Source organism: Gopherus evgoodei, chromosome 12 (assembly GCF_007399415.2).
Source record: "Gopherus evgoodei ecotype Sinaloan lineage chromosome 12, rGopEvg1_v1.p, whole genome shotgun sequence".
In the NCBI taxonomy this organism is placed as follows: Eukaryota; Metazoa; Chordata; order Testudines; family Testudinidae; genus Gopherus; species Gopherus evgoodei.
The window spans coordinates 29344276-29359230 of NC_044333.1; the positions used below are offsets into that span (position 1 = coordinate 29344276).

Sequence of the window (14955 nt, forward strand, 5' to 3'; positions counted from 1 at the left end):
TGGAAACAAAGTTGTTCTGAAATGAAAAATCAAAACATTTTATTCCAAAAATATCAAAATAGGATGTTTTTCCATTTATTTTCTCCCAAACAACATTTCAGGGAGATTAATGTGATTTTGTGAATCACTCTGTTTTAATTCTTGCCCACTCCGATCACTTCAGCTGAGACGCAGAGATCATCATCTAAATCAGTTGATCTCAAACTTTTCCAGCTCAGTACCCATTAGTAAATGTTTATGGCCTGTCACAACCCAGTAAATAGTCTAGCATGGAGCATGTGGCAGACTAAGCATTTTAGCACCGGGGACAAGCAAGCATATTTCTTCCCCTACCAGAGGTGACATGCAGAGAGGACATGTGGGGCCACAAGCTCCCCCACTAACCTAGACGGTCTGGGTGGCCCACTGAGGTGAGTCAGGGGGTGGAGTGGCACTCCAACCCTGAGACCTGCCCATGTCTTTGCGCCCTGGATGGCTGCTCCCCTGGTGGGGTTGTGTCCTGCCTAGTATTCACCCCACAGTGGTGGCTTCTGCAGTTCTTGTGCTGTGGGACTGTCAGGGCTTGGCTTTTGGCTCCGGATTTGCAGTCCTGCTAAACTTTGGCCCCACCCACACAACTGGACCAAATTTGTGAGTGGGGTTGTGACCTGGCTCATGGGGTTGCAGTGCCACTCAGTGGAATTTGGCCATCTGGACTCACAGGTGCCGACTTTCCAAAGTGCCTGGGGTTGCTCAGCCTCCAGCTCTGCCCCAGGTGCCGCCCCCACTCCACCCCTTCTCCCAAGGCCCGACCCCCACCAGCCCCTTCCCACCCCATCTTGCCTCCGCCGTGTCTCTTCCCTCCACCACTCCACCCCACCCTTCTTCTCCCCACCTCATTCTGTGCCCCTTCCTTCAGTGTGCCACATTCTTGCTGCTCCCCCCCTCACTCCTCCAGCCTCCTGCATGCTGCAAAACAGCAGATTGTGGTGAGCAGGAGGTGCAGGGAGCGTGGGGGAGGTGCTGAATGGTGGGGCCCACCAGCGGGCAGGAGGAGACGGGGGTAGGGAGGGGTTCAGTTAGGGAGGTTGCCGGTGGGTGCTCAGCATCCACCATTTTTCCCCATGGGTACTCCAGCCCTGGAGCACCCATGGAGTCAGTGCCGATGCCTGGACTCCCATCATCTAGGCTAGACTAAACTTGAATGGCACTGGGACCCCAAAGGTTGCAGTGCCTGGAGAAGGCGGTTGAGCCCAGCCAGCCCTGAGGGATAGGAGCCACAGGAACTGCCACATGACCCATTGAAACAATCTGATGACGTAGTTTGGGTACTGACCCACAGTTTGAGAAAACCTGGTCTAAAGGGTGGCAGAAGGTGTCTTACTTCACTTCATAGCCTCTCAATTTGGTCCCAGTCCGGTTATGATTTATAGTTTGTTAGGAAGGGTAATAAGGGAAAGCAATAACCTATAGCAAACAGATTGCTCAATCCTGAATCTTGCAGTCTTCATACCAGGAAAACTTCCATTTAAATTCAAAGGGAGTTGTGCCAGGACAGCCTGAAGGATGAGGCTTTGCGTGTATGTGTAATGTGGCCGTTCTTTCACTACCTCTGTCTGGATGTAGGTCTGGGAATGGAGAGATACTAGTGCTATGTGAAGTAGGGAAGAAGTTATGTAAGATCCAGCTGTTGATTCTGTCTTAATTATCTGTTAGGGTATTCCCTTGCATATGATTTATTTGTTGATATCAATTCTAAAGTATGTCCATATGGAAAAATATATGGCCAAGCAAGATTATTTTCTTTGTGCATCTTGTAGGATGTCTGCATCTCATAATCCAGTGTTATATTTTATAAGGATCAATTCTGCTTCTTTTCTCTACATTTACAATTTCTCTGTTCGAAATTATTTAAGTCACTGGTTCACTTTTAAACTTTGCTGATTTCATATATACACAAATTTGAACAGACTTTTTTCAGACGTGCTAATCTGACAGTTACCAAATTCGATTAAAACTTTCAGAAATGTGTAGTTTATAGTTCTAGACTCTGTCTAGGGAAATTCTTAATCACAATGAGTAGAAACTTTCTGTAAGGAGTTCCACTGCTAAACTTCAGTAAAGGTAGTCAAACTGCTCTGTAGTGGTTCAATGTATCAGATCAGCATCTTTTATCATTCTAAGTTTCTCTTCAAATCTGTTCTGACTTATTCCAGTGCTGCTCATTTCATATTTCTGTTATTTTATTGCCTTGGCCAAGTCTTGGTCCAAGTGCATAGCAAAAATCATGTGTAATAATTTGTGCTTTCTCTACACTCTCTGCCCTCCTATAAATTCAGAGATGTTCACTGCTCTTCAGTCTCTCTCTTTGAGAGAAATAAGCTTCATTGTAGAAGTTTTCCCACAAATTCATACTGGAGAGACTTCATCTTTGTCACCCAAGGATCATTTTCTTAATTCACAGCAGGCCTTAAAATCGTTAATACAATATTTTTTGCCTTCCTAAGGTACAGCTGTTTATCTCAGTCACCAAGTAACAAGCCCTCTTTGGCTGGCATCTCTGAAATAGGGTGATTTATAGCATCAATATTGTGATTCAGATCTCAGCAGGATCAGGAAAGTAGAATTCTCAACAATGAAAGTTGCATTCTGCTCTCATTTACCCTGATGTAAATCAAGAATAACTCATATTAAGTCAGTGGAGATGCATCAAGGTAAATCTAGTGAGAGCAATCAGAATCAGTCCCAGAGTCTTTAGCTAAAGGAATGTATGATCACACCACCTATTTCTTTCCTGCACAGTTTAATAAACTAACAACAACAACAAAAAGTCCAAATAACCTGTGGTGTTACTATGGCAATTTCAAAGGATATTATTTTCTGAGATATTCTTTTCCATTTTTATAGAAATGTACATTTTATGTATCGTGTATATATTTGACAATGCATCCCCATTAAAAAGAGCTATAATATTATTATCATGAAAAGATAGCTTCATATATGCCATTAGTCTCCCCAAGTTTATGGCACTGCAGATTTTATATTTTTTACTTTGTAGAAGATATTTCTTAATTTATAGTCAAGAGGGGATTTTTGCCTCTTGGCAACCTTGTAAACCCATGTAACTTGTGTTAAGTAATGTTTTATTTTTAATGCATTTTTTGCATTCTGAATAAATATTGTTAGGATTAAAATCACTACAATAAACTCACTGATGTTAAATCCCCAGTTATAGAACTTTAAAAATATATATATACCGTTAGTACAGAACCAGGAATGGAATTATAATATAGAGTGGGTCTCGGACAAATGGATGTTGTTCATTCTTATTCAAGCCAATAGGAACTTGGTGTGCTCAACTCACCTGAAAATCACGTTACTTAGAGGTCCGAATATGAATGTAGATGCCTTGCCTTAAGCAGCCATTTATGAAAATTTGGCCGTGGATCCTTCTTTGCTATTCTTTTTAGCTACTGTAGTTCTGCACACAGCTAATAACACCTTGAAGATGGAATAAATCAAGTCTAAAATGTCTTTTGGGCCAAAGAGACATTTTAAATTTCAGTCCTTTCGTTGTTATTCAAGCTAACAATATTATGGCCGACATTAGATTTTCCTAGAGCCATGTTTGTACAGCAGAGCTTGCCCAATAAACATTTGCGGTGAACTAAAACTTTTAAAATGGGCAATATATTTAATAAATTTACCCGCAACATAGTAAAATTGCAACACTTATCTACTTCTAAATACGAACAAAGGATTTACTATTCAAATACTGGAAAAATTGTTGTAACAGTGAGATTTAAAATTCAATTACTAGACCTAGGTAGGTCAGTCTGATGGCTCAAGATTTTTCCTGGTGTATTCTGTTGACATCAGTGGAGTTACACCAGGAATGAGTTCAGGTTAATCAAGTTTTGTTTAATCCTACATCAGTTCCCAGTGTATGTCATCATGACAAAGAAAGGCTCTGGAACCAGAACTTTGTTGGAGGTTGATGATGATGCATGAGGAGGAATAGATTAAGCTGGTATCTTAATAATTGTCTTGTCGACTGTAGTGAAATATGTTAGTTTTTCATCAGTGAACTAAGCAGATATAGTGCAGAGTGTTAGTAAGAAACAGATGTGTAACAGGACACTGCCATTTTTGAGTCACTTTCCAGACCATAACCACAATATAAAGTGTGTAATCCACTCTGACACTCCATCCTAGCTCACTCCATTATGCCTAGGTATAATGCAGAACAGATGCAGAACCATCAGTGCATGCTGTTATTCTTTATAATACCTAGACACAAAAGCATTACAGTCTCTTATATAAATCCACAGTTCAGAATCAGTAAAACCCCTTGAAGCCAGTGACTGTTGTACCGTACCAGTAGTTTGTGATAAATTCTTTTTGTACCTCACCCATCAAAAAAAATTGGAAGGCTTAATTTTCCAGTTTAGTTTCTTTTTACAAGTAATACATTAATAAAACAACTCTATGAAAATGAACCTATATAAAAGCTTTCTTGTGCCGAGCCCTAAATCATCATTCTGCTTAATGCACTGTTGGAGCAATCTACTGCAGCTCTTTCTTGTTAGTCAAGCTGGCTATGTTTAGGCTGCATAATTTACCTGTATATTCTCATTTGCAAGCTCTGACTAGCTGTCAGATCAAAGTTGTTTTCTTAGAAACCAATTACGTCAATCCATATAACAGTCAATCCCTGTATTTTCTTTTTTGTGTGTATTTTTGTTGTTTGTTTGTTTTTTAAGTGCTTTACTGCTAAATGGTGATTCATTAACTTACCTATTGTCCATGGAATTGCTTGAAAACTAAGCAGGTAATGTGCTTGGTTAATATTTCATGCTTCATTAAAACTGAAAAATATTAGTAAAAGAATGTTTTTCAGTACTCATTTAAAATAACCATGAAGCTCAATATTTTTGTGTGTGTTTAATATATTGGTGTTGAATTTATATTAAATGAAATACTACATAAGTTGTCTAATAAATGTGATGGATTTTCTAATTAACTCTTGATCAGCAGTGGTTTTTAAAGATGTTACCTACTGAACCCGATGGCAGTTTATGACCTTCATGTTGAATATTCAGCTAATTACTCCTTGGACAACAATTAAGTTTCTTGAGACACAGTCACTTACTTTGTCTTATAAATTATTATGCTATTGAGCTCCTCAATCCGTTTGGCTAGAAAACTGCAGTTCTCAGAAGATTACTTAAATTCTTCTACAATATGAACAGATCATTCAAATTTATCTGAATAGATTACAGGGATGCTCATTTTGTAGGTTTTCCATTGATCGACATACTGACCTTGAGAGACAGTTCAACATTAATGCAGATGATGGAAAAATAACTTTGGCAACAGCACTCGACAGAGAAACAAACACGTGGCACAACATAACTATTGTAGCTACGGAAACGAGTAAGTGCTTATGCATTTGTCCATGCTTTACTTTTGGTTCTGTTTGTCTTGTAATATTGTCTGTTGTAGTTTCAAATGTTTGAATAACTATTAGAGATTGTATAGATTGTGAAAGATATTCTACAGTTTACGTGTTTTAGATTTTAAAATAACAAGGTTGTGAAAGCTAAGCTAATTTTATATGACATTCTCCTATCATGTCTATTTTCAAAAATGTGTTTTATAAATGAGGAAAGTAACATATAGTTGTAAAAGAAAATATGGATATGTTTGTGCAGGAAAAAGTGTAAAAGTAAGAGAGAGGGAATACCTGGTGAGACTCTAATAGAAGGAGCGTGAAATTCTCACACCATTAAAGTCAATTGTGGGCCAAACCCTGAGGTCTTTACTTTGAGTATTTACTTTGTTCTAGTCCCATAAATGGTTAAGCATGTATGTAACTTTTCACATGATCAAAGTTACATACATGTTTAAGTAGCCACAGGATTCAGGGTCTTAGGCCAGGTTTCTAAAATCTAAGTCCCATTGAGACTGAATGAGATTAGGTTTTGAATTAGGCTTAGGGGCCTAAATCAATTGGGCATTACAACACTGAGCATAGTAATGTCTAAATGCCATTAAAAATATGGGCCTTAGACCACAACCAGGCAAAATTCTCAATTATGTAATCCCTAAACTCCCAAAATTGAACTAAGTGTAATTATTATTATTTCAGAAAAGAAACTTGACATAAAGAACCTACTGCAGTAAATAAATGTTAGGAAAGTTGTTCATTTATTTTTTAATGATATTGCTGAGTGGTTTTCCCATCTTTTACAGCTTCAGCTTAGATACATATGTGTTCTTGCTAATATATTTATTCTGCCATCAACGTGTATATACAATTTCTATTACTAGATGCGTTCTTCCCACCCTGTCCTAAGAATATTGTCTTCTGTTGAAGAAACCATACTGATTTTCTAATGAGACGATAACCATAACCATATTAACCATGTTAATGATCTCTACTAATTTTCAGCTCTCCTCCTCCCACCCTTACCCAACCATCTGATTTAAATATTTGGTGTTGTAATAACTGCTACTTTTAAGTATTAAGCTCATAACACCGTCATCTTCCAACATGAGAATGAATGATAGAATAAAAAGTTTTTACTTGGATGTTACAATATATTTTGTAGTCAGTTTTTCCCATAGTATTTATATTTGAAAGTGCAAACCATGAGTGGTAACCGAAGTGTGTGAATAAACAAGAAAGATAGAACTGAATATAAAATAAAATCTCAAGTTGGCCCCATGCTATTTAACATTTTTATCAATGACCTGGAAGAAAACAAAATATTATCACTGATATGATTTGCAGATGACACAATTTGGAGGAGTGGTAAATAATGAACAGGACAGGTCACTGATACAGAGCAATCTTAATATCTGAAGGTAAATGCCTGGGAACAAAGAACATAGACCATACTTAACAATGGGTGACAATCCTGGGAAGCAGTGACTGAAAAAAATTTAGGAGTTGTGGTAAATAATCTGCTGTATGTGGCCTCCCATTGCAAGGCTGTGACCAAAAGGGCTAATACAATCCTTTAGAGCATAACGAGTGGAATTTCCAATAGGAGTAGAAAAGTTATTTTCTCTCTGTTATTGGCAGTGGTACAACCACAGCTGGAATATTGTATCAAGAATGATGTTGATACATTGGAGAGGGATCAGAGAAGAGAAGCAAGAGTGATTAAAGGATTAGAAAACATGGCTTATACTTACAGATTCAAGAAGCTCAATCTATTTAGCTTATCAAAGAAAAGGTTAATGGGAAATGCAGTCTTATATGGGAAACAAATATTTAATAAGAGGTTCTCCAATCTAGCAGAGGAAGGTATAACATGACCCAATAGCTGGAAGTTGAAAGTAGACAAATTCAGACCGGAAATAAGGTGTAAATTTTTAACAGTAAAGGTAATTAATCACTGGAACAAATCATCAAGAGTCATGATGGATTCTCCATCACTGACAATTTTAAAATCAAGATTGGATGTTTTTTAAAAGATATGATGCTCTAGGAATTATTTTTGGAAAGTTCTATGGCCTGTGATATATGGGTGGTCAGTCTAGATGCTTACAATGGTTCCTTCTACCTTGGAATCTATGAGTTACATGCACAGTAAACTGTATTAATATGACCTACCATTGTGATTTGTGTGCAGTACTATAAATAAAACTTGCCCTGTTAATTACTGCTAAATCTTGTGGGCTAACACCAGTTTGATAGCATGGCCTGAGTGCTTTCTATTGGAGAAGCCCTAAACTATGGAAACAACCATTTACAGGGAAAGAAGTATGAGTCTATTGTATGGACCATCTTTTGCCAAGGTTAATATCTGCCATTGAGCAATACTACCATCTCTAGTGGAGAAAGCTGCAAAAAGTGTAATGGTTAGATTTGTTGTGGCTGTAGAAACACTGATTCTAAGGAAATTCTCCATACCAGTTTTCCTCAAGGCATCCTTACTTCTATCACATAATATGCATTATGAGATTCACCACAAGTATTAAAACTTATGTCATTATATCTTCACCCAGAACTTTACTGACATTAAATACTGAGTCCAGCCATAAAAGAAATGTACCAACATTGACTAGCTAAATGAAGCAAAATGGTTGTTTCTCATTACTCACTGAGCCTCATCCAGTGTAGCACATCCGTAGATTTTTGAGCTAAAGAAAGGTATGATAGTGGAAGGACAGCAGGCTGACTGGTTCAGGAGAAAGGCTGATCTGCTGAATAAGGCCAAAAATAAAATATAACAAATCCTCCCATGAAAGAACACATCTCATGCAAAAGAGCTATCTGCTTTCCTGCATTAGTCTGTTTCACTTCTGGTGTAGTTGCACAATATGCAGGGCTAGCGCTATTGCAAGCGTTCTCCATGGTCCTTTTTTGTGAATATATGGTTTTCTTGCAACTTCCAAAATCAATATTTGGCATGGGATGTGGAAAGTCCCGTGTCATCAACAGTGTGGAATTAATGTGTTTTCTGGGTATAGATGTGTAAAATACATTTGCCCTGTCACCAGAAAAAGTGGAAGAAGCACTGAGACCAGGAGGCAGCAATCCCCCAGAATAGGTAGAAGCCAGGAGACAGTAATCCTGTGGCATAGGGAGAGGTTTATTAGGAAACCCTCAGAGTTGCTGTGGGCTGCCAGCCAGAGAGGCTGCTTGCTTTGGAATCTGATGTGTAAGGCATCCAAGTTCTATAGTAATTAGAGCAGATTGGAAATTTTCTACAAAAACAAATTTGTATCAGAAAGTGGAAAGATATTTCACAAACATTTCCATGATTTTGTTTTGGGTCCCCCCCACACATACTTTGACCTGCACTGGCGTAAATATATTAGAATCTGGAAGCATTAATGTCATTGCTGTTTGGTGAGGTGACTGATTTAAAAAGAGGAATTTTTGTCTAAAAGATTGTAATGCCTTTAACAGATTAAACTGAATGTATTATCCAAATGTGCCTTCTCTCTTACCTTGGGTGACATGTTTTGTCATGTGGTGTTTGCCATAATGCAGAAGAATTTAATTTTCCGTTTCCTCTCTAAAAGCTAAAGGGGGTGTGTGGAAACATTTGTTAAGAAACTGCTTTAACTGACTTGCTTCTGATTTGCTTCTACTCGTGTGTATCAGGAGAAGCTCCACCAAGTCAACTGAATTACATTGACATCAGAATCAAGTCCCTGCCCTCCCCAGCTTTTAAAAAATATATAATTATACATAAGTATTTTTAATAATAAGCCTTGTCATTAGGCCTCATGTGAGCCACAGCATCCATTACTATTGTGAAACTGCTGCCTACGGGGTGCTATGAAAAAAAAAAAATTCATAGTTTGCACCTAGCATTAGAGTTCCTGCTGATGGCTTTTTTTTACATTCCCAGTGTAATTGTATGTCATTTACAATGAAACAAAGGCTGAATTTCACAGAATACCATAGAAACCTACTTTTTTTTTATTTGAGGAAATATTTTTAAAAGCTTCTAAGACAGAAATAAGTGTGTTTGGTGAGTCGTCATGGGGAGAGAGCATATTGTATTTTGTTATTACTTTAAGTTTGGTCTTTGTTATGAGACAGTATCTTCCTTGAAAATGTAATAGAGACAGAGTACTGTCTCTCAGGCACTAACTATGAAGGGAAATTCAAAAAGCATTGTCAATATAATTGTCTGCGATAATATCAAGGAATTAATGATCTTGTACATAAAAATAAAGAGTTATCCTATATGTAGAATATTCAATATGGGATTCGGATGGATATTGAAGAACTCATTCTGTCCCAGTCTATTACTAGTCTAGTCCTTGGCCACTACTTCCCAGGCTCTGTTCAGCGCCCACTTTTACTCTTATTGTGGGCTGAGGTAGAGATAAGTTGACTTGTTTGGGTTCCAAATTTCTCTTAACCAGTAGCCAACTGTAGGACAGTTTTTTGTCCTTGACTATTAAAAAAGCGACTACTGAGTGTCTCCTCTTTTTGTGACATCCTCACATGATAGCCTTCTCCACTGGCTGTCATGTTTTGAGTAGAAACTGATCTCTGATTCTTTTCAGTTGTGATGTAAATAAATTTTGGCAATCTTCTGGAATGATGAAGACAAAGGAAGTATTTTGCTCCATCACCCGGACATGAAGTCTTAAATAGTGGTACTCTTTTTAGGTGGTAGATATGAGATGCGTTCTCTCAGAAGCAGAGTTCAGTATTTCTTGCTGTAAACTTTCTATTTAACTTGTGGTGAATGCAATTAATTAGCTTCAGACAGCCTTTGCTGCCTTTCTGGTAGAATATCAGTGTTTGGGAACTGAAACATTGTATATTTTCTGAGTTTCAAACAATGTCAAGATGTAGTTGCAGAGCTATATACAGGATGGATCAATACCTTTCACAGTTGGTAAAATTAGCTGGTCAAGAATATAATGTCCTTCGTTGGTGGAAACTGTTAATATATTCCTTTGAGAAGGCAAGGGTCCAGTTTATTCAAGTGAGAAGTAATTAGGCCTGTGCTCAGGAAGTTGTATCTTGATCCTGACCATCTCACCAACTACCAGTATGTCTTCTAACCATCTTTATTTAAAAACTAAAAACAACAACAAAACTCATTGAGCAGTTGTTGTGAAAGCACATGAAGGCCTTGACTTCCTTTACACCTTTCATTCCGGCTTTAGGCCTGGGTATGGATATTGTGCTGGTCACATTGGTAGGTTACCTCTTTCTAGCAATAGAAAGGAATCTGGATGGATTTTTTTTAGATCAAAGAGGCAGATACGACACATTATAAATGGTTAACAGAATTATCACCATTGTTTGTCTTAAATCTGTGTGATATATGGACAGGTGATGATTTGCAAGCTCATTCCTAAATTTCAATAACTAAATAGCATACAGTCTTTGCCATCAAAGCAAATGGCCTATGGTGGTGCTTCTCAGACAAGTCTTCAGCCTGGATTTGTTGTCACAATGCTGAAGACACTGTATGCTTCAGTGTTTATACAGAGAGACATCGATGGAAAATGTGGGCCTGAAAGTAATCTTAAACAGTGCACAACAGCTTCAGCCATATCAGGTGAGATTTTCAAACCAGTGCAGGAGATATTGCCATGTATCATTAATTTTAATGGAAAGATGTGTGGATATGTTTCTTGCACTACTTTGAGAAGCTCAAGCATTAGTCTTAAAACATAAATCAAGTCACCCCTTATTTATTCTACTAACTATTTTCTTACCATTGAAAATATTTGTTTTTAAGCAAAGTTTTCTCCATTACAATTAAACATATTTCCTATCCTGTCATGTAGTGACCTTGTTACGCTGATATATTATGTCACATTAATTTTTAAGATAACAGAATAAAACAAAGGATTTGGGCCTTTGACCTGCAAAATCACACTGATATAGAAGCTTGGAGTGTGAGGCAGAAACTCACTAATGTATAGCAAGAGGGATACCAAAAATAACTAGCGACATGAATTGATTTTTGTGTTTCCTTCCCCCCACCCCCTGCCAAGTTTGTTCCAGAGAGAGAATCTTTTGTGAGTCAAGAAGAATATAAAGTAAGAACATGAAGTTGATTAAAATCTAAAGGGAACAGTCTTGTTGGCCAAGTGACCTTTTCCTACCAGGAACATGCCTTTTTATTCTTTGAATATAAAGGTGAACTTTGCTTCCTGTCACTGACTCTGGACTTTAGATACTGGAGTAATGGAATTTCACATTGTTTTGTTGTATCACAAGGTAATATGTGACTGAGATCTAAAGAACTTCATAATGTATGCTGAGAATGGAGACTTTATTATGATTAGAAGCTTGGGAGGATTCACCAGGTGGTTGGGGACTTGACATAGTTTTATTTTCCTGTGTTGCAGTCTGAAGAGGAGAAAGGGTTGGGGAAATATATAGGCATAAAAACACTTGCTTGAGATACTGAGCAGAACTTCCTTGCGATAAGAATGAAATTGACATTCTCAGTAACTTCTCCTGGTGCACCCTTAACTTCCCCCTTCTTTCTGTGCAGTGTTCCTTCCATCCTTGATTTACCTGGTGCTATCTTCAAAATGCAGCTTTCTGACTGCTCAATTATACCCATTATAAGGGAAAAGTCCCCCAGTCATTTGTAATTCCCAGTCATCTGCTCACATCCTTCCTAGCACCTACATCTCACTTTCCTTCCTAATCCATTTTTCCTACCCATCCCCAGTTTCCATGCTGCTCAGAGTTGTGCCCTAATTGGTCCAGGTTTGAACTGTACCTATCATTTGAATTGCCCTTTGAACAAACCATGCTCTTAGGATATAAATATTACTCTACTGTACAAAAACACACACGAATGTCAAAAGTATGGCTTCCTTCTCCCACAGTCCTACAACTAGTCACTTGGTAGCATAATGAATAGTAGCACATGGTTTTACATTGTGACTGGAAACTCAGAATCCTGTGAAAAGGAACATGATATGGTATAATGGTACTAGAAATTAATGATTTACAATGTGCCTATGAAAATAGAAAAAATACATTAAACAATGTTTGAAATAGGCTGTGAATAGATGGAAATTGTGATAACTTCTACCACTGAGTGGCTAATCTGCTGGTTCATCGGGTCCCTAGTCTCACTGATGACACGTAAATGGGTAAAGAAGGCTTTGCCTTATCTATCAATACACAATTAAGATGACACCGTAATTACTGTATCTGCAGCTCTAACATCAAAAGAAAGTAAAATATGCACTATTTATTATTTATTACACCATTCTCACTAATGTTATCCAAATATTGTAAACTGAGTAGAATTTCATGACTCAGGCAATCACACTGATTTATGTATAGGGCATTACATTTTTAGTTTTCACTATTATGTGTAGGACATTTCTATATTCCCTCTGCCTTCATACTCCTCTTCTCTGATTTTCCATCTCCATCTGATAATAGCAATAACACCCTTTGCTGAGGCTACTTCCTCATCTGTTTTTCATGCCATCAATTCCTCCCGGTCTGTCATTAGTGCTAAGGAAAATGCCCTGTATTTCAAATCATTACTGGTTAACTGATATAACAAGACTAATAATAAATAGAGGTTTAATGTAGCTGGGAGCCAAGGTAAAGGTTTATATCAGAGACAGTGTTATAACGTAGGCACGGAAGGGATACATTAATCACATAGTATGACTGCAGAACATTTCACTGATCTGAGGCTGAACATGCTGATATTTGCATGCTCATATCTCATAGACCATAAGTGAGGTCCACTTGAATTATGGGGCTCTGGTGAATCTTAAAAGAAATGCCTGTTTATTATAAGACCAGGCTCCTACTACTATGCCTGTCTGGAATTGGCCTTGCAAAAGGTGCTGCCATGTGTTTCAGAAATATGTGCACAAAAATATAAAATTATGTCATAAATTACAACATTAAAAACTTCTAAAAAATTCATTTCTAAGCTGTATCGTTGTAAGACTCAGATCAGCAAGAGTCAAGAAAACGTGGTAAGCTTTAAAGGTGATTAAGTGATGATCCCTTTAAAATACACAAGCTTTCTCTCACCTGACATTAGAATTACTGTGCTCATTAAAAATTGCCACTCAAGATTAACATATATCCTCTTTGTGTGTGTGTGGGTAGCTGTCTCGCTTATTTATTTATTCATTTTTTTATTTATTTGGATTCTGCAAACTCCATATTTCAAGTGGATCTCAGTTATGGTTTGTGACATATGAGCTTATGGGAATGAGGATGCTGAAACTTAAATAAGTGGAATGTTCTGCTTGCATTCTGTGGGCTCAGTGTTGAGCCAGCCTACACCTCCACACTGAGGAGTAAAGAGGCAAAAGATATCTCCTTCCTTTCCCTGTGTCGGCCACCTACGTTATGGGTTACAACATGGAGCCGCTTCTCCTGGGCTGCTACTCCTCCTCTTGCATATCTGGGTGAAGGTGGTGCCAGTAGTGGGATGGATAAGAGTCTTGGCTCCTCCCTGCTACACAGCAGCTCCATCAACACAGCTGTAGAGGGGAAAGTAAGTTGAGCTAGGAAAGGGGCAGGTTTGGCTTACATCTGCCTTGGAGCAAAGTTCACAATGGTTGGTCTGTGCTGATCCTGCCACAGTGCAGCAACATGCTGCCCCTCAGTGTGGATTGCAATGTGCCAATCCAACCCTAGGTTTAAAAATAAACACCTTTCTTATATGCACACTATATACAGGAGCAGAGAGAGAGATTTATCAGGAGTTAATTATTCTGTGGTATATTTGTTCTTGTAATAGTTTATGTTGCATGATGTGTTCCAAATTCAGTCTCTGTGACTCTGAATCATAATTTACACTTTTAATCAGGTTTACAGCATGTAACTTTCAGCAGCTGAGAAACACAGATATAACCAGTGCCTCACATGTAATTTTCACCCTATTCTTTGTGGTGCTGACATACTGGGATCAGCCAGGAACAGGGCCTCATTGTGCTTTGTGCTGTTCAGACACAGAGCGACAGGACAGTCCCTGACCAGAGAATTTATAGTCTGTTAGGATGAAACATGAGTGTAATAAATGATGCGGAGGAGGAGGAGAAAAATAGTAATCAAATCCTTATGTAGGACCACTTTACACAGCAAGATCGTTTAAATTCAGATATTATTTATTTTAGAACACATACATAAGATTAATTCCTGAAGTCCCTACTATCCAAATACCTGGCTGTGACCACCTTAAAGAGTACCTCTCTATTTGGTTTCCATCCACACTTTTTACTTGCTTTTATCTATCCATACGAAGGCAGCAGAACACAATGGGTGCTGTTTCTCTTTCCTCTTCGACTGGGAGACTATTAAGCTCTCTCTGTCAAGATATATTTGTTTTCTCATTGGCTCCTCCTCTTGTAGGTTTCCTATTTTACTTCAGCCTCCCGTCTACCAGTGACAAATTCCATCATGGCTTGAGCTTCACCTGCTATTTTCTCTCTTCCATAGATGAAAGGAATTGCTTTTTCTAACATGGTGCAGCTATG

The 14955-nt window shown here is 38.1% G+C and overlaps 1 protein-coding gene across 1 annotated transcript in view; it reads left to right on the forward strand.

The window, feature by feature from the left end:
* Positions 1–14955, forward strand: part of CDH8 (cadherin 8) — a 211417-nt gene that overhangs the window by 127901 nt on the left and 68561 nt on the right. The window contains 1 exon segment of the mRNA XM_030581829.1: positions 5279–5415. Coding sequence (XP_030437689.1) covers positions 5279–5415 — 137 coding nt within the window.